The sequence below is a fragment of the Rhipicephalus sanguineus genome, chromosome 3, assembly GCF_013339695.2.
Source record: "Rhipicephalus sanguineus isolate Rsan-2018 chromosome 3, BIME_Rsan_1.4, whole genome shotgun sequence".
Lineage (NCBI taxonomy): Eukaryota > Metazoa > Arthropoda > Arachnida > Ixodida > Ixodidae > Rhipicephalus > Rhipicephalus sanguineus.
In genome coordinates, this window is record NC_051178.1 from 188,723,444 (window position 1) to 188,743,699 (window position 20,256).

A 20,256-nucleotide genomic window follows, 5' to 3' on the forward strand; every position below is an offset into this window, starting at 1 on the left:
CGTGATAAGAAACATATACAGGGTTTGTCCGGAAAGTAGCAGGACTGAATTTTTTAGAAAAATTTTATTGACGATTTAGACACATAAGACTTAATAGTTTTCAAAATATGCGCATTCTGCATGAACACAGTGTTTTCAGCAACTCTGTCAATCACTGAAGGCCCCCTGGAATACAGAAACTGTTGCTCTTCAGCTCCCTCGTTACGACCTTTTGAACAGCCTGGACTGAGCTGTGCTGCCGTCCTTTCATGACGCTTTTCAGTCGGGGGGAAGAGAAAGAAGTTTGAACTAGCGACATCTGGGCTGTAGAGTGGCTGGGGAAACTGTGTGATGTCATGTTTAAGGTCAGGAAGTCTATGACAGCGAAGGTGGTGTGGCTTGGCGCATTCTCGTGACTTTTTGCCGTTGAAGAGCCTCATGAACGTTCCTCATCTTCAACTTGCTCTCATCCCTTCCAAAACAATTTGTGCCACTCAGAAACACTTCGCTGACCCATGGCATCACTACCATAAGCAGTCTTGATGATGTCATGGGTCTAACTCGCAGTTCTACCCAGTTTCCGCAAAATTTCACCACGCAATGCTGCTCTAACAAACGACTCATTGTCGAGATGACAAGGCACCTTGAAATGGTTTCACCTTGAAATGGTTTCACCTTAAAAACGATGTACACTCCGTGAACGCTAGGAGATGACTGGCGACTGGTGTGCTGGTAGCTAAGGCCCCCACCATCCAACCAGCGCAGTAACATACCTCTCCTTTACCATGTTTTCGGGGGAAAAAATCAATCCTACTGCTTTTTGGACAAACCCTGTAAAGTCACTGTACACTTATAGTTTATCATCACAGCTAAGCTTTATACCAAGCCGTATGCAATGTTGCCACAAATACAGTAACTGCCACGAAGTTATTCCGCAATAAATAAATAAATGCGGAGGCTATGCTTAACGAATCCACTTACAATGGAAGTCACTTGCGGGTCCACGTAGACGAAGGGCAGCTCTGCTTGAGTGGCCAGCACATCAAGCATGTTGAGAAACAGGGCAGTCACACGGCGGAGGCAGTCGGTGCCCGAGAGCAGCTGACAGCACTCTCGTGTCATGCGCGAGACTTTGCGGAATGACTCTCGTAGCAGGCGCCCCAGCGTCTGGTAGATGGAGCTGGTGTCCTCCGGAGAAGCAGCCATCAAGCGGTGTAGGCTGGCTCTCCAGGCATCTTCCGCATCATCAAGCGGCGGTGCAGTCGCAGTCAGTGGCGAGAAGCTTGGTGAAGTGTTGCTAAGGGTGAGGTCGCCATCGCTGACAAAGCTCTGCGATGATCCAGACACGGGGCTTCCAGGTCTGCGAAAGCTGCCTTTGAGAGGCAGTGAGATCGCAGGGAACACGAGGCTGCTGGTGCAGCTTGGCAGCTCTGAATGATCGTAAAGGGGTGAAACGCTGCCAGCATCGTCGTCGGACGACTCTTCCCGCCGCGGTGTGGTGATGCTGTAGCGCACGGTGATGCTGGAGTCGGATCCGGAGGGCTGGACCACACCTGGGCACTGCACCTCGAAATTGGGGGGCGACCGGCGCCGTACTCCCCAGTTGAAGTTGTCCATGCTTTCGCCTTCCTGACTTTCAAGCTCATACTCAAGGAAGTCAAAGTCCTTGAAGATGCCAAACTGCTGGTCACTGTGCGTGCCGTCATCTAGCTTGCTGTCAGCAGAGACATCATTGTTGGTGGCGGACACCTCCTCCGTGCTGCTGCACATGGAGGATTGACGCTCGGCCACATCGCTGGTCTGGCTGAAAATCACAGAGGGGCTCTTAGGAAGCCCGACACGTTGGCCACAGGCCGTCAACAGGCTGATGAGATGCTCGCGAGTTCGTCCTTGTGACAGCCACGGGCGCCTCCAGCCCCCGAGGGAGCCATTCTCGCTAAAGGAGTGGTTGTGTGACAGGCTGCGCCTTGGGGAACTTTTCTCTTCTTTGGTCTCGTTTGTCTCCTCTTTGGTGTCTGGGTTTAGGCCTACGACGGGAGTTATGGAAAGGTCAAACGTAAACTCAATAGTGCGACCAGGCAGCTCTCGTTTGGCAGAAAACTCCGAGTCTGCAAACGAAGTGCTGGAGGCAATACTAATGCAATCGGCTGTGGTTACACCCGAAAGGGACGCAGGAACTGATGAAGGTGGTGCAGCCAAGCTGGACGATCGAGCCACAACGTGCTTCAAGATCTTCAACACGTCCTTCCAGTGAGAGCCCTCCACGTGACGAGCAATGGCTCGCAGCAGGTCAGCATTGATTGTCTGTGCTGCACTTTGGATGTCCATGTAGAGAAGAATACAGTAGAGGACGTTCAGCATATGCTGCATCAACGAGGGAGGTCCTTTCTCCACTGTCTCAACAAGAAAAGAGACGATACCAATGAATACGTGAGAGTAGGCATCGTAGAGGTACTTGACCACACACTTGGTCCACTGCAGATTCTCTTTGCTGAATGAGTGCTGACTGTAAAGAGTCATCACTGTGGCAAGGTTCTCCAGCTTTTGTGATCGCTCCATGCACACATGGGCGATTGCCTTTGCCGCACGAACGCACAGCGGAGCAGGGTCATCAAAGTTGAAGAGCAGGTATGGCAGCAGTGCCATTACGTGAAATGGGAAAGCCAGCGATTCTGTAGGGTCAACGACTGGCACATCTAGGTGATGGGTCAGCTGGCAAAGGATGTTGATGGTCTGGTCAAATGCGGCCGGGCTGGTGCAACCCTTCAGCAGCAAAGCGTGCAGCCCAGGAAAGCCAGGCCACTTCATCTGGTGCTGTATCTTGTCCACTTTTTCAAGGAAGTCTGCATTCTCCAGTGGTTGCTTGCTAAGCACCTTTTCCAACAATCGCAGGGCGAGTAGGAACTCGTGCTCGTAGTCAGAATCGAGCAAGGACACAGCAATCCAAAAGAACTGTGCCAACAGGGTCATCCTATCTTCTTGTGTGTACTGTTCGTCAGCCGTCTTCAGCGAGAGAGCACTGCGAGAACGTCCGAGGCTGTTGCCACGCAACCTTGCCTCGTCATCGGTGTAAGCCCTCGACCTGGACTCACGGCAGTCGGATGTTGGACTTTCGGGCAGCTTTTTGCCGGAATAGGAGACCGAGTACGAAGTGCTGCGCATGTGAGAAACAAACGGGGTTCCAACCGGTGAGTCCAAGGGTGGCGGGGCACTCCTTCGGTTATCTTTGCCAGCGATGTTTGGTGCCGACTGAAATATCTCTCTCATCAAGTCATCAATCCTGAGGTTCGTGTCGAGAGAGTCGACACCTTCCTCGAGCGTAAGCATTAGCTCCGTCACGTAGCCCTGCATGTCTTCTCCCTGTTCGGTGACAGTTTCAACGAGGCGCGACAAGATGTCGACCAGCATGCGCGTCGTTATCGGCACACGCAGTGCACGAAATATCTGCAGCGAACGGCCTGCATAGTGACGCGACGAGCACGAGAGTGCCAGCTGGAGGGCAACTTGTGCCCACCGCTGCTCAATGTGAGCCTGTGGAAGCGAGTCTGTGAAGACAGTCACCACGTGATGAACAAATGTGCTCAACTGCTCCGCACTTTTCACGGACCACACTTTCGCCGTGATGTCCTCATAAGCCCATAAAGCCGAGTCTTTCTTGGAAGCGAGGAAGTCGATGAGCGCCTTGATCGTTCTTTCAATGGGTCGTGAACAACAAAAATCTTGTTCTATGTCTGTGCCTCCCAGCTTAATTCGTACTGTAGACTCGGAATTTGGCTGGTTGGTGCTAGACTGCATATTGGTTTGGCATCCCGTGGTTGTTGTAACTGTTGTTGTCATAGTTGTTGCTGCTGACGATGAGGTATTTGTGTTGCACTGATTGGCCAACGACTGGTCGAGCACTGATGTGGTCACAGCTGCTTGAGTGGGTTGAGCAGACGTCGTGGCGTCAATCAGCGACACTGGCTCTGTAAAATTGATAGTGGAGAGCATGCGTGGCTGGGAATGTATTCCGTAACCCAGTTGTTGAACACGGTTGTCGAGAAGGATGCGTGCTATTCCCAAGTGGTCCCTGTGCTGAGCCACAACAACGAGCAAATTGAGCAAGAGGCGAGAGCAGTGTTCGTGCACAAGCGGCCGAGCATGATCGAGGCCGAGGAAGAGCACGTGGAGTAGCATGGGCAGGTGAGGTCCCCAATCCAGAGGCACACCGCTCACCACCACGTCGGTGAGCAACATGACTGCCAGGTTACACCTGGACAGAAAAAAAAAGAATGCAGTACTTTATGAAAACTCACCACAATCACTGCAACCATTGCAGCACTTTATTGGACTCCCAGGTATTTTTATAGATTATCTAATAATTAGGGGTGTGCGAATATTCGAAATTTCGAATATTTTTTCGAGTAGTGTTTGCTATTCGATTTGATAATTCGCACTGGAATTTTACTATTCGAACTATTCAAACTTCAAAAAAAAAAAAAAAAAAAAATACAGTCAACGTCTGATTGAAAGTGACCCCTTCAGATTTTCAATATGCTTCACCTCGTCACACCCCGGTATTGCGGCAAAGCTGCCTTTCAAGTTCTGCTATGGTTGCAAATGTATTAACTCAAGAAAACGCTGGTTCCAACATTGAGATGAAAGATGTGGCAATGGTGGGGGCTCAATTAATGCTGTTGTGGACCTGAAATCAGGGCAGGAAGTCCGAAAAATTGGAAGTCGAAGCTTTTTAGCATCTAAAATTTCAGATGTTCTTATATATCGACGTCTACAAGGCAGATTTGGAACTCCGGACTTGAAGGGAGCACACCCTTGTCCGCCACATCAGTTGGGCTTCCACAGAAGTTGAAAGAGGAGGAGAGGCTAAGGAAATGGCATCTTTGCCTATCACATGTAAAGTGTTATCGGCAACGCATTGGTTGCACCAAATTATGTAAATAAATACAATTCGGCCTCTACATTGCCTCATTCTGGATAAGACAATTATGAAACACCACCCCGCCAGCGCTTCATCAACCTAGCGAAAAGAAACACTTTCATGTTGCTATCTCATAAGAATAATCTTAGGAATCCCCTCTAACTTTTTTTCCACAATTTCGCTTCGAAGTATTCGAGAAGTATTCTAGAAATATTCGAGAAATATTCGAGAAATATTCTAGAAATATTCGAGAAATATTCGAAAAATATTCGATTCGATTCGCACTCACACTTCAATATTCGAATTCGCTTCACACCCAAAATTTTGCTATTCGCACAGCTCTACATAGAATGCATAAGAAAACCACCGGGGACTTTCTGAAAGTTCATTCTTCACTCCTGCAGCATCCAGCCTCGCATAACAACGAAACGCCAGCGTAAGGAAACACGACCGCTGAAGTGAGCGAAGTTCCTTAGCACTTTTTATCACTTCAGTGAAAATCGAGCAGTGAGACCAGTATGTACAAAGGTATAAACCATCAGCTGATCTCTCTAAAGATAAATGTGTGCGACCGCGCTTGAGTGAGCAAAGTGCGAAGCCATGTAACCCCCCCTGCCCCCCAAATGGGCCTTTCGTGCCACGAATGATGGCCAGTGCGTCTCCTCTCCTCTAGATAAGCATTTGTTGGCTGTGCTCATACACTTTCACTCCCACATAGAATATACAATGTGCTGGGCGATTTTATCAATTTGGACTTTATACGAAACATCACGGTCACACCGACAGCAAGAGCACTCTGTGAGTGTCCACATAATTGCTATCGCAATAAAAATCAAAAGGTGGCTGTCAAGGCAAGGAATCCAACACATAACATTATGTTGTCCTCAGGAAGGGTGAGAGAAAGCCTTTTATTGATACAGCATAATGCACAATGCTGCCCAACCTCAATCATGCAACATGGTACAGTAGATGTGTGGCCCTAAAAAAAAGTTTGCTGCTTTTTGTACCTGAACTCTCTTTCCAGCAGTGTTCAAGCAAGAGCAGGAAAACGTGTTTAAATCACAACAAAAGTGGAAAGATGTCTAATTTAGGCTAGCAGATTATGCTGATGCACTATTGTGTGCAAAACGATGGAGTATGCAAGAAACCACATACCTGTGAAAGCCTACCACAGGCAGTGAGCTTTCGGGAAGGAACTCGGACAATGGTGCATAGTAACCACCATACTCTGGCATTGGCAAGGGATGTGGCTGAGGCGTCTCTGGCTTTGCTTCTTGTTCAGCAGCCCGACGCAGTAAGGCAAAGTTGTCCAGCACTTCTGGCTCCTCATCTGGCTGGGAGTCCTGCTGACAATAGAAGCAAAACTTCACTTGAAAAAAGCTTTTTATTTTTTGGTAAATGTGGCAAATATCCGTCACTTCATTATGTTGTAGAAAGAGAGCAGACAATATTAATTTAACGTATGCAATACGTAACACACTGCTTATAATACAGTTTGCACTGGAGTTTCTGGCAAAGATGACCATTACTCGCTCAATACCCTTGCGTAGCGAGTCAAACTTCCTCAATTCCACAACATGTCTGCACATCCCGCAATGATAAACTGGTGTGCTACAATGATGACTTACTGTAAAAAAAGCACAATAAATGCACCTTTACTTTTATTTGCCTACACTACAGCGTACCACGTCCCTTGTTCCTTGAGTGCAAAAAACACCAGAATGTGTAGTGTTTAAGAAAAAAAGAAAAGGCAAAGCAAATTGATGTCTACGTTGTAATAAGTTATGGAACAAAGACTGAAACTATAACAGCTTATTTTCGTCGGTCTTACAACATAACAACATTTCCATGTCGTTATGTTGTCATGTTGCCAAAGCAACATGGCGTGGTGGCTCTGTAAGGGGAACTTTGTTCCCTCTCTTTGGCTTGTGATCGCCATTGAGCGAAGTTGGTTTCGCATGCTTCATTCTGAGCTCTACGGGACTGTCTCAAGAAAGCCCTCCTGTTCCCTCAAATGTGCCTCCATTAATGCGATGCAATCCACAAATGACATAGGAAAGGATTTCTAGGAGGAGCAAACATTACTCATTCGATATCCTGGTGTCCCAAGGTGAACTTTCTTGATTCTGCAGCGTGTTACATTGGCACGCTAACTGACCGTGTAATTTGCCTCGCTGACATACTGTATAGAAGGTTCAATTAATGCCCTTCTAATTGTTTACGTTACTGCGTACTGAGTCCCTTGTTCCTTGCGTGCAAGAAACCCTAAAGCTTTCTTACCCTGGGCTCGTCAGTAGACAGCAGCATCGAGCGATCTTGTCGCGACCGTTCGCTAGAGTTACTCCGCAGAGAACCACCTCGACACTCGTTTGACCCGTCCTCCGTGCTGCGTCTCTTGGTGTGTAGGGTGCCACGTTCCTGGGCAACATCTGGGGCCTGCCACGAAATGAAACAGCCAAAGTACAACCTCACATCAGCACCTAAAGTGACAGAAAGATCCGTAGTCTGATGCAAACATCTCAGCACATTTCATACTCATATTTATACTGAAACAATAGCATATGCGCCTTGCTACTTTATGCGTTTGAAGGTGCTTCCAGAGGCCAGATGACCTCTGCAAACAAAGCAGGGCCCTCAACTTCTTGTCAGCTGACAGGTGGTGAGGTGCCGAAATTATTTTTTTCCATTTTTCTTTGCAGATAGTGGACGATCATCAACATAACACGCACGATAAGCAGCAATTATCTTCATGCATTATGCAGAGGACAGTGAAACAAAATAGGTCTCTTTGCAACAGAAGCTGCTTGAGTAGGCTTTGACAAAAGCTGTTCTTAGCAGTAGATTCCACATGAGAAAAAGGGTACATGAAGAAAGTGAAACACCGTATATACAGGCTACAATGTGTGACCTCATAAATGTGTGGTGATGCAGCCACCAATGTCATTGTGACAGCAAGAAGAGATACAGCGATCTATGTTGTACCAGATTTACAAATAGAAAATGCCGGAGATGTAGAGGTTCACACCTGATTTGGGCACGACTGGCATCGACAGAGGCAGATGGAAACTGGACATGTGTTGAAGAAGTCAAAGTGACAGCCAACATCCGATTTTTCAGATTCTCCCTAAAGACACGTGAAATCTTACCTAACGTAAATTTCGCTTCGAAATCTATATTCCCGAAAAATATTCGATATTCGCACTCAGACTTCAATATTCGAATTCGCTTTGTTTTGCTATTCGCACAGCTCTAGTCTGTTTGCAACAAAAGCTACTTGAATAGGCTTTGATAAAAGCTGTTCAGTACATTCCACATGCATTATATACAGGCTGCAATGTGTGACGTCATAAATGTGTGGTGATGCAGCCACAAATGTCATTGTGACAGCAAGAGATACAGCGATCTATGTTGAACCAGATTTACAAATAGAAAACCGAGAGTAATTACACCATGCATGACTGGCACCAAAGGTGCAAACATTGTTGAAAGTCAAAGTACAGTCAACGTATGATTTTTCAGACTCCCTAGGGACAGCGAAATCATCTAAAAAACTAATCTATACTTTTTTACTCTGCTCAAGTGGTCAAATAACCACAGCCATGTTCAAAACAGCTTCAATGCCTGCCATTACATTTATCAGGCGTTTCGGTGCACGCCCAGGCTCTCGGGAACACATCTGGTATCTGCTACAAACCCTGCTTAAATACGTGCCAGCTGCCAAGTGGAAATTTGTGTCTCGTGATGAGCGCTGCCGGTACCAGCAAAGCATGAAAAAGTTTCGACTCTTTCTCATGGAACATTTAAAAATGATGATACGGAACACAAAGCCTATGGTGGAAGAGCGAAACGACTCGTCCAGCTCTTCGCGATGAGCTACTACGCGAGAATCTCCGCTGACACGCCGCATCTGCTGCTGCGCAAAGCCGATCGCTCCTTGTTGCGTGCAGCACGTCGCCTACTAAGGTCACGGTGTCACTGCCACGGCGCTCACCGTATCATACGCAGGTGCTTGCCGTGAAAGCGTACGTTATGGCGTGCCCACTTCGTTCCTGACCACGCACGGGCGTGGCGATGGCGAGCTGGTTTCGTTCGTGAAAGCAATGCCCCTGTGCGGCACATTTGGCGGTCTCGCACAAAGAGGCAGCATGAACAGCAGTGTGGCGCCTTTGGGTTATCGCCTATTACTAAATGCGTGCAGTACGCAATACAACTGTGCTAGGCCACATGTACTATCGAGCAATTAGCTGAAGATGCTTATCATAAGGGTTGTCAGCGATTAAGCTGTACCAGCATGTTTGCCACTTGCTGCCATCATGCATCCGTGCATTTACAGTGCTTATTCGTAGAGACTGCACTGTGTCATGACAGTGGTTCCTTCAGATTTTCGATATGCTTCACCTCATCACTCTTTGACATTGCGGTGAAGCTGCCTTTCAGACCCTGCTACGGTTGTAAACGGATTGACTCGCGAAAGCGCTGGTTCAAACCTATGTGATGATAATATGACAGAGGTGGCGGCTCCAATTAATGCCGCTTCGGACCTGCAGTTTGGGCAGAAAGTTAGAAAAATTGGATGCCGAAGTGTTTTAGCATCCGAAATTTTGGGTGTTCTTATACATTGACATCTATGGGACTTGTGACAGTGCCGTGAATGCATTCGAATTTTCAAGCATGTGCGAAAAATCGGCAGTTGACTGTAGATATATTTCGTGACAAGGATTTAGATGTTCTTCGGTCGATAATATGTGTCAAGTTATACATTCGAAAAGCTTACATAAAAATGACCTAAACTGGCTAGATTCACATCCTGGGGCTAGTATATTGGGTCCGGAAAGAATGAAAGTACAATAAACTCTGGCATTACATTACAGAGAGGTTAACACTGACGAGATTACCTACAATGTTACACTTGCGTTAAAGAACCAGAATTTTTATTGCACATATGTCAGCAAGCAATCATACGTCCACGAAATGTTACACAGAGAAAGAAAGAAAGAAAGAAAGAAAGAAAGAAAGAAAGAAAGAAAGAAAGAAAAAGAAAGAAAAACTAAATCCTGGGTCTTCATGTGCCAAGGCCACGACATGATTATGAGGCACACCGTAGTGCGAAATGCCGGATTAAGTTTGACCAGCTGATGTTCTTTGACATGCAACGAAATCTAAGTATACGGGTGTGCTCACATTTCAACTCCCATCAAAATGCAGCCGCCATGGTCAAGAATTGAAACCATGTCCTCCAGCTTAGCAGCGCTACTAAGCTACCAATACCTGCCTTGGTAGCCACTAAGCTACCAAGGCAGATATTAAAAAACAAAAGTAAGCAAACAATGACCGACTCTTATCTAACATATGCCAAAAGAAGTTTCAATGTTGCTATTTTAAGTAATGGATAGTGAAACAGAAGAAATGGAAAGTCAGTGCATGTGTGCCCAGTTTGCCTCTGCGTAAGGCTATGTATGATCAGAACTGCAGCACCCACTCTGTTTTATGAGAATACCTGGCTGCCTGTTCACAAACATACCTGGTTGCCATCATCTGAGTGGCTGCTGCTGCCTTTGCGGGCACTGGTGAGGCGAAAGAATGGTGGCGTCTCGGTCCGTTCGACCGAGAAGCCCAGCGTCTCGGCCAGCTGCATCTCAGCAAGCAGGGCATCCAGCAGCCGATCAGGGCAGGCACGCCCCATGTGTAGTGCCACGCGCTTGGCTGACGGGAGAAGCTCTCCGGGGGCCAAACCAGCCACGATCAGCAGGTATCGCACGATCACCCGCAGATTGGAGGCCCCACTGCGACACAGCAGGGCCCAGAGTTCTTCCATCTCCTGTAGATAATGAGTGGCAACCAGATAAAACCACCTGTGAGATTGCTGTCACGAGCTTTCTGTAAGCTAACAACCCAGATGAATAGGGGAGGTTCAAGGAGCAAAACTTCCTGAAGACAAATAGAAATATGCGAAACATACTTCCTCATTTCTGAACAATCCGAAATTCGGATGTGTTCCCTGGTCCCAGCAAGTGTATGTATTGTTTAATAGCATCAAACTCGCGTTAATCCGGTCACATTTGGCCGCAGCCCGGTCAATTCGGACAATCCTCGGAGCTCTCAAGCATGAAGCGCCGCAGATGTGTGATGCAAAGGAGCGAAAACGGCATCCGCGAACAACCAAAACGGCCGCGGGCCTTCAGAAAGGTGTGATCGCCATCCACAATCTTACTACAGTCGCGTTGTTGGCGAGCAACATTGCAACAGCTGAGGCAAACTTGTTTCGTTTTCGATTTTACACGGCGTACGCAGGCCAGGCGTGTGCCTTCAGAACTGTGTGGACACTATGATCGTGTCTTTAGTGACCACGATTTCATCCACAGCAGATGCGGCACTCAGTAGCTTCGTTTTGACGATGATGCTGGCATAAAACTTGCTTGCTAGGTACATTGTGATGGACGAACTATCAGTTGCCGGCCATTTTTCTGGCGAAAAAATTATCGTGACGTGTGCGTGGTGGTGTTGGTGGTGGCAGTACGTAATAAGGGATGGGTTCAGAGCACGTTTCGGCTTAAGACACGGGGGTCTTGAGCCGCGGTCACATTGTGAATGAAGTTGCAAATGACGAAAATTGCGGCTTTTACACTGGTCTTATGCAGAATAAGTACTGGATTTACATATCTATCAAGAAAATGAAAACGCATTGAGACATTTGTTTATTTTTTTCTTTACACTTTCGATAATTCGGCATTCGGTTAATTCGGAGATTTTTTTTCTGTCCCATGAAATCCGAATTAACGAGCTTTTACTGTATGTGCATTGCCATAGTTTTGCATCAGTAAACTTTCATTTGATGTCTAGTGCCTGTCCTGTTTACCTGTCTCTTTCTTGTGTGATTGTTCCTTTGCACTGTAAGATGTATAAGTTCAGTTACCACCAACTAGCCCAAATTTCTGCGTTGAATAGTATGCGTAACATAGAATACACACACGCCCATAACTGCAAATTATGGGAAAATGTGCAGACCATTTAAATTTTTTTCTGTCAGGTGATGTGATCTGTGGGAGGCACTTAACAATATTCCATCATTTCAAGGCTTTTCCTACATATGCATGTGTCCAAATCAGGGAGCCTACCAGACTAGAAGATACATGGAAGAAGCAGTGGCTCCCATGGATACAATAAAAGTTACTTGTTGGAATGGGCTCAAAGAAAGACCTAATACCAGCAGCTTCAGTGGTGACCTACATCTACGCCTGGCATCACAATAAAGACTTGAAATTGAATAAAGAATTGAAATTGAAAGACTCACAATAAAGACTTGGATCAGATCTGAAGAGGTACCTTTCAAGCAGACTATATTCATGGCCACGTGGTGACAGAAGGCAAATGGGCAAGCTCATTCATTAGCTTGCGATGGCAACATGCTTAACATCCCTCACCAATGGCTCGACGACTATTCCCTTAAGCCAACCCACCTACCAGGTCTAAAGACAAGAACGCAGTATACATGTGCAGGAAGTACTGCCATGCTCTCACCTCACATTACAACACGCAACATCCACACTTTGCGCTCGGGTCAGCAGGGCTGCAACACCTAAAGGTCAATTTCCCTTTCTAAACCTAAAGATCTGCACCAGAACATGGTGATTCATGTCTGCTACACGCCGGAGATGAAGCTGTCCATCCGCACTATGCCACAGAGAAGTGCAACATCTACCAAGAAGGACAACTTAAACCTAATTATTCATTTAATGAAGTTTTCTCCTTCTGTGAAGATGGCAAGGAGAAAGGTAGGTGAAGATAAGAAAGAAAGCAAGATGCGGTCTTCTTTCTACAGCTGTGAGTGGCTGCAACATTATTAAGATGCATTGCACAATACTGTTCTGCAGTGCTACACAGCTTTTTCATACGCAGTGTTAGCATCGCCCACTGGACAATAAAGCTACAGTAAACTCTCGTTAAACGAAACCTGAAGGGACCAGGAAAATGTGTTCCATTTAACGAGTGTTCCGTTTACTGAGAGATGAATAGGATGGCAGAGTCCTAGTACGAAACCAATCATATTAGATGCAGTTGTTCCGTTTAAGCAGCAGTTCCATTTAAGAGATTTCCGTTTACTGAGAGTCTGCTGTACGCTAAACTGTAACAGTAAACACATCATCAGTGAAGACAAGAACAGCAATCACAAATTTTTGAAATTTTGCTCCACTGAAGTTACATGTGCAACTGACCTTGGGGTGCTGGTCTCCAAACTTTGCTGTCAGGTAGAACAAGTTGTTGAGCACCATTTCTGTGGCTTCAGCAGATCCCCATCCTTCTCGACGTTCGCCTGGTGCCAAAGTCCTGCACGAACCCGTAGAACACAATGAGCCATTCACCTTTTCTATGTTGCTCAGTGAAGTATTAATTCACTTATGCAGCTCTTATTTCAATACAATACTATACCTGGCGACAACTTTCTGTGGCAGCACAGCCAAAGCTACATGGGCGGAGCTTCTGCACATGTGTTACTACGCCAAGTAGTCTATTTGCAGGCTATTGTTTACAGGCACAGGAAAACGTGAAATCGACACCAGAAAGCCAGAAAACTAGACACGGCAAAAAACGGAAATCCTTCACAGGATAAGCTTTCTTACTTACAATGCAAAAAGTCCTGAACATAATACCTATTTCTTTTTGTTTTTATGTTTTCTTGTATGCTACGTAGTCTACAAAAGTTAGCGTTCCCGGAGTACATGCAGCAGTGTAGTAAAAAATTGTGTGCTTCACTTCTGTAGCCTTGGCTGTGCTGCCACAGAAAGTTGTAGCCAGGTATAGGCCCAAGTTGCTGTACTCGAATTTTAGTTCGGTGCAGGCACCATGCATAATACTACTGAACCTAAAGTTTAGACATAGCCCTTCTGCCGCAGTTGAACATCTTCAACCTTGTTGTCATTCCCTTAAGCTGCTTTGAATTCTGCATTCATTTCTCAAGAAAAAAAGCCAGCTTACCATAGAGGTTGGTCACCTCATAGCTAAATAGACTGCATTTTGAAGCACTGAACTGGAGAGAGTAAGGAGAGCTCGTAATCAAAGGAAAGATTACGCATGCCACACTCACGAAAATATGGCATCCCCAGTAAACAAAGTACAATTTAACAGACACATTGAAATCATGGTCTTATTTACCCCACACATAATTCAAGCTAATACTGTTTTGCAAAGGTTCAGTGACAGGATACGATAACACAGCAAAAGATTATTCCGTCCAAGGAACGTATTCTGCTCTGCTAAGATTGAATGAACAGAAACTGATTCTGCGGGCAACCTAAGATCATTAAAAGAGCACTGACACAAAATTTCGAAGGCGAGATAACCTGTGGGGTGAATTTGTGTGGACACACATGCATCATCTACAAAATATCAACGGATAATATATCCTAGAACGTATTTAAAATCATGTGTAAAGTGCGCGTTGCACCACTCCACGCGAAACGCGCCTTTGGTGTTCTTGTAAGCAACCAACCGCCACCTGAGTCACGAGTTTGCGTTGGCTGCCACGATTGTTGCGGGCGCTCTCTCCCACTCTCTCCTTGCAAACCTTTTCAACAGAAAGAAGGGGAGACTTGCACGGTAGTACAAAGGCTGGTGTCCTCGCCTCGGCAGTGCATCTTGGGGGGGTCACGCATATTTACGTCTCAGAGGGCATTGTAGCAGCACCCAGGAAGCTTTCATTGAAGAGTTGTCGACGCTGTGCTCGTGTGCACGCAGTTTTCTGTGCTCGCGCAGCTAGCTATGTTTACATAGCCACCACTCTGGGTCCCGCCTCCCTCAGCGCTCTCTCAAACCGAAACTGCGACTGGGCGCTATAAAACCGTCTCCAAATAATTAACGGTCGCGCGCTCGAGCAAACGAGCTTTCCAGTCATGATAAGTGGGTCGTTGACTACTTATCGCAACAGAAAAAGCAAGATGCAAAATTTTGGTGTCAGTGTTCCTTTAAATAAGAAGTCACATAAATAAAGAACTGACTCAAGCTCCTGAGGATGGCCAGGGGTCAAGTGTGGATCAACGAGGTGCATGTTCCCCAGCCAGGGCAGCAGGCATCGAAGCAAATTCTGGCGCACTTCTGGCCGTGCCGTCTGGAACCGTCCTGTCACCTCCGAGAAGAGCCGCATGGTCAGCTCAGGATGCACCTGAGCCATCTGACGGCACAGCTCTTCCTGCAAAGCCGCACAGCACCATAGTTAACGGATGCCCCCAATACCGAGTTCAACAAATACCAGATCACTGACCACTCATCAGATGAAACTACTGTCAATTTCAACTTGCAAGTTATGGTGTACAAGACAGTGGCACATTCAGCGATTTTCTACACATAAGAAGAACTATCCGTTGAAGAAAAGCCAGGCCTCACAGCTGTCCATGCACATAAGCATTACAGATGCATTACTGTGCCCTCTGAAGCATCAAGGTTAGCCCAGATATAACTATACAACAAGTTACAGCAGCCATATTCGTAGGTTTTGTCGCCACTACTACACGGCAGTGATTGACAAGTCAGTATTTGTCTTCTTGAAGTCTTCGTCTAGAGGGTACGGTTCAAATGCATCCTGAAGAAAAAGCATGCTTCGAGCCAGACCGTGAAAAGTTCATATAGCCCAGCATACAATCAACAACAACAGAACAATGCAACTTCCAGCAATTATTTAACACAACATATAGAAACAGCAGGCAAGATATAAACACTACAGAAGAAAGAAAGGAAGAAGACACAGACAGTAACCATTGCAAAGAAAAAAAAAAGAAGAGCAATAAAGTATGCACACTTGTGAAACACAAGAACAAGGCATAATGTATCTCAAGCAATTCATACCTGGGAGCAAGGGTAGCCAGCTATGATGAGACCGTCACCAGAGAGGGAACGGTGACGCAGTTGTATGCTGTCCAGCTGATCATCCTCTATGGTGAGCGCCGACTTGGAGTGAAAGAAGCGGTGGTCAAGAATGTGCAGCAGCTGCAATGCCATCTCCTGAATGGTTGCCCTTGGGCAGCCAGCATTCAGAAGCGTAACACAGATGATGGACATGTAGTGATCGCATGGGTATTCACGTACGCTAAACACCGTTGCAAGCGCCGTAAAACACCCGTCTGCGAGCTGAGGTTCCCCAGTGTAGCATCGGTCTACAAGCCAGTCTAACAGCATGCCCGCATCCTGATTGAAGTCAAGCAACAGGACAACTGTCTCTTGAGCCAGATGGTATAGCTTCTCATCCTTGGATCTAAGCAGGCTGTCCAACCAATGGTAGATGACGCTCTCTTCATTCAGGACCAGGTGGATCCATGCACGGCCCACAGCAAAGAACAGAGGACGTTGCCTGGAGTGCCGAGGACTCCAATTCGGTGAGGCTCTCGTCGGCTGAATTTCGCTTCTCCACAACGCCGAAGGGGACGCCGAGATTTCCGCTCCACGTGGCGAAGAGATAAAAGAGGTTGCGCCTTAGGTCATGGCCCAGGAGGTGAGTGTGATTCTCCAAGGAAAAGCTCTTGATCAGCTTGTGGACAAAGTTGCAGAAGTGAAGCTTGATCTCCTGCACGATTTCAGGCACGTCCTTGTCGTTCTCACTTTCGAGAAAGAGTCGTGCCCCATCAATGTACTCAACAAAAGATGTGTTGAGTGTGCCAGCATCACGATCTAGAATGCAAGAGCTCACTCCAAAGGTGCCGTGCTCGGCAACCGATTCCATCAGTCGTGTGAGCTGCAGCCGAAGTATATCACGTCGTCTTCGGCGACGTACATTCTCCTGCTTCCTGTCAATGGCTTCTCGTATGTAGCCAACCAGTTCTTCCATCAAGTCTTTGAGTGCAAGGCTGTTGACATGTGACAACCCAAGGACGACGGCTCCTCTCAGATCCATCTGCTCACTCCTCAAAAGGGGCACAATCTGCTTAAACAATGTAGTAGCACTTATTCCACTGTTGCTGATGCCTGTAAACCTATGTTCAGCCCGGTCAGAAGACATGTTCTCTGGAGAAGAGCTGAAGCTCAGGTCAGGCGAGAGATAGCGCACAGTGATGTTGCTGTTGGAAGGTGCAACGCGGCAGGCATAAAGGAGATAGTTTCTCCATAAGCTGAGATACACATCCCTTTCTGTGGGTGCCTTCTTGACAGTTGTGGTACGAAGAAGAGAGGCACGGTTATCATTTACTGGATTCAGTTCGATGTGAGTGAAGAGGCAAGTGATCCGTGAGGTCACAATTGGCCATGACTGTGTTACAGCAGTAGGACAATGTTTCAGAACATAGTCCTGGTGGATGAAACTCATGAGGCAGGCACACCAGGCATCCATGCAAGACAAGTCAAGAACATCCAAGGGACTTCTGTTGGAGCCTTCTGTACTGCCTTCGGGGCTGCCTGTGGTCCAGGCCGAGCTGGATCGCTCGGCAAGCCACTGGAGATCCACAACTGGTGCAGACAGGACTGCCGACTTCTCTGAAGCGGGGAGGTAGGGCAGACACTTTTCGATGGCAACTGGGCAAGCTCGGTCAATGACATCCACAACGGGCTCTTCTGCACGTGGTGGCAGCTGCAGCTTCATTACAACCTTGGTCTCCTTGAGGATGTGAGCTGCAAGACGCCGCGTAGACAACCTACAGTTGCAGAGCATTACCAAAGCCACACCCTCAACAAGATGCAAGGCACTTGTCATCTGTTCAATCCGTATCTCCGACACCTCTTTCTTGACACCACACCCATTCAGAGCATTCTTCCACGTGGTCAAGAATTGTAGCAGCACGCGCAAGGCATTGTCTAGCAGTTGTGGAAATGTGTCATTGACTTCTTGAAGAATAAACTGAATGAAACCTTGGATGACATCCTCTCTCCATTCCGGAAAGTCCAACACCATGTTCTGCAGAGCCTGAAACGCCAAACCACGCAGTTCTTCATCCATGTGGACTGTCAACCTTGACAGCATCTCCACTAGGTCTTGCCTTCGCATTCCATCGGGAATTAGTCGCGGCACTGCAGCAACACAGGTGCGAAAAAGGTCAATCTTGGGCTTCCGTTCCCCTGTTATCATGTCATCTGGTTCCTTGTTGGCATTTTGTGTTGTAGTCATCATCAGAGGTCGACCAAACTGGACATCAAGTGCTTTGAGGATGTCATCGAAAGCCTTTCGAACGTAGTAGTAGTACTGAGACATGCCAATGCTCTTGGCAGTGTCCTCTGTAAGCACTTTGTTAATAAAAGTCTTTTTGACTCTGAGGGTGTTTCCTGATGGAAGAACGCCAACAGTTCGAGGCATTGGTGGGCAGCCCTCTTTTTGTTGCAGGCTGTCAGCGACGACGAGGAAAGCCCGCAAACCAATGCTCATTCTCTCTGGAGTAAGGATGATCTTGATTGGCCTGCCAACAGAGAGCAGATCAAAGACAATTTCCTTCATGGCAAAGTCAAGGCGCTCCTGCGCTATAAACTGGATGATCTTAACAAAGATGTTCAATGGGGTGTCCCGCGGCACAACCGCTTTGGATCCCTTGGGAAAAAGCGAGTTAACGATGCTCTGAAGCCTAGTCTGCGTAGCTGTGTTGCTCTCACATTTTACACGAATCATGTATACCCAAAGCAGTCGGTATAGCGACTCCAGTGCCACACGACACATTTTTCGGATCACGGTGCTTGAGGTGAGACAGACACATTGCTAGAAAGCAGTGCCAGTTCTGAAGAAAAAGAGTTTCTGGCTCACACAAAGCAAGCACGTCACCAGTGGGAACAGTGCCAGGCTGTGCTTCTTCTTGGTACACAAGTCAAGGGTTGTGAATACAGCATTTCGACAAAGTTTTTTAAACATGGTACAGTTCACTTCAGTCTTGACAGTCGCAGCAACAGGAACAAGAATCTCGACGAAAAGGCCAGCAAGAGCATGTTTGACGTCCTTGTCCTTGGCTTCGAGGAAGTAACTGGCACATTCTTGCATGAACTGGAACGAAGCTTCGAACTCCTCTATGGGTGCCATCTTAACGCGGAAGAATTTCATGCCCATGAGTAAGCTGATGATGCTCTGTGTCGTGTGAGGGCTCGGCTCCTTGGCGCGAAGCTCCTTCAGCTCGGCCATGAAACGCTTGCGCACCGATTGGAATCGCGACTGCGCCAGCACAGCCACTACCTCGGCGTACAAGTCTGCTACAATGTTGAAGTTCTGGGCGTTGGGGCCTGTCTGGGAGCTTTCGCGGTAGCGAAAGTGCTTGAAGGCCAGCGATTCGATGTGACTGACCAGATCTTCGTGCCCCGGGTGCAGAGGCAGCTGCTTGAGCACTTCGATGAGCACCAGGCAGAAGATGAACTCGATCGCGAGATCCCTGCGCTCGTGCAAGTAGTCGCGGTCGCTGCGGGGTTCAGTCTCGCTCTTGGCCCGCGAGTCCGCGCGCGGCCTCTGCATGTCGACGGTCTCCACCGTTTGCCGGTCATACCATGCAAACAGGGTGCGCAGTAGCGACGGCAGGCAGTGCTCGGCCACCGAACCGAACGCGGACAGTAGCTGATCGAACACGGCATCCTCGCCCCGTTGCAATGACTTTGAAACTGGTCGCTCCAGTGGCTCAGCGAGCACCGTGCGAATTTTCTTCTCCGCTTGCAGCGTAAACTCTGCGAAGAGCACGCGCAACACGAATTCGCCCGGTTTGACATCGGTATCGAAGTGTATTCCCGGGGGAAATGGCTGTCGCTCCTTGCGAGCGCCCCACGGAAGAACTAATGCAGATTGGCTTACGTTGTTGTTGTTAGTGCCGCCGCTGGCGGGGTTAGACCAGTTTTTGGCCTCGGGATTGTTCTGCGATGCCATGGCTGCGGTGGGAATCGCGAGTCTACATCACTACTGGCTAAACTGCAGTGCCCGTAGTCCGTGCGCACTGCGGCACCATATCAACAACGCAAACACTGATTCCGTCCGGACGATCAGGCCATGTTTCCGTTGCTATCGCGCGAGGTCGAAAGCATCGCGAGTAATCTGCGAGGCGTGCGATACACTTGCAAAGGTGGAAAGCAGTCACTTACAGGTGACCGATATGCATCTGCAGGGCCCACACAACAAACTTCACATTGACTCAACCGAACAACAAAACCAAAACTTGCAAAAAACCACCACCACAACACCGGAAACAACTGGCGGAAACGACACAAAGCGAATAAAAACAGTTACGTATTGATGGTTAATCTTGGCGCAGATAAAGGAGTATTTAATAAATTAAAATAAATTTGATTTTCCGGGCACCCAATGCCTGAGGTTGGTGCTGGCTGCAAAACCGCTGCAGCGTTGCAGCTCTAACTGGCTTTATTTTCGCTTTTTAAATTCATTTTTATGCCGATCCAATCCAGTGACGTCATTTGTCATGGCGCCCGCT

The 20,256-nt window shown here is 47.5% G+C and overlaps 1 protein-coding gene across 1 annotated transcript in view; it reads right to left on the minus strand.

Moving 5' to 3' along the window:
* The window catches only part of LOC119387872 (protein furry-like), a 32,924-nt gene extending 12,928 nt beyond the window's left edge, over nt 1–19,996 (minus strand). The window contains 12 exon segments of the mRNA XM_037655424.2: nt 961–4,231; nt 6,053–6,240; nt 7,178–7,333; nt 10,419–10,715; nt 13,111–13,222; nt 14,890–15,080; nt 15,734–16,186; nt 16,188–18,521; nt 18,523–18,581; nt 18,584–18,673; nt 18,676–18,712; nt 18,714–19,996. Of these exon segments, the coding sequence (XP_037511352.2) occupies nt 961–4,231; nt 6,053–6,240; nt 7,178–7,333; nt 10,419–10,715; nt 13,111–13,222; nt 14,890–15,080; nt 15,734–16,186; nt 16,188–18,521; nt 18,523–18,581; nt 18,584–18,673; nt 18,676–18,712; nt 18,714–19,697 (8,172 nt within the window). The 5' untranslated portion in view covers nt 19,698–19,996.
* Nucleotides 19,997–20,256: the final 260 nt, after the last annotated feature.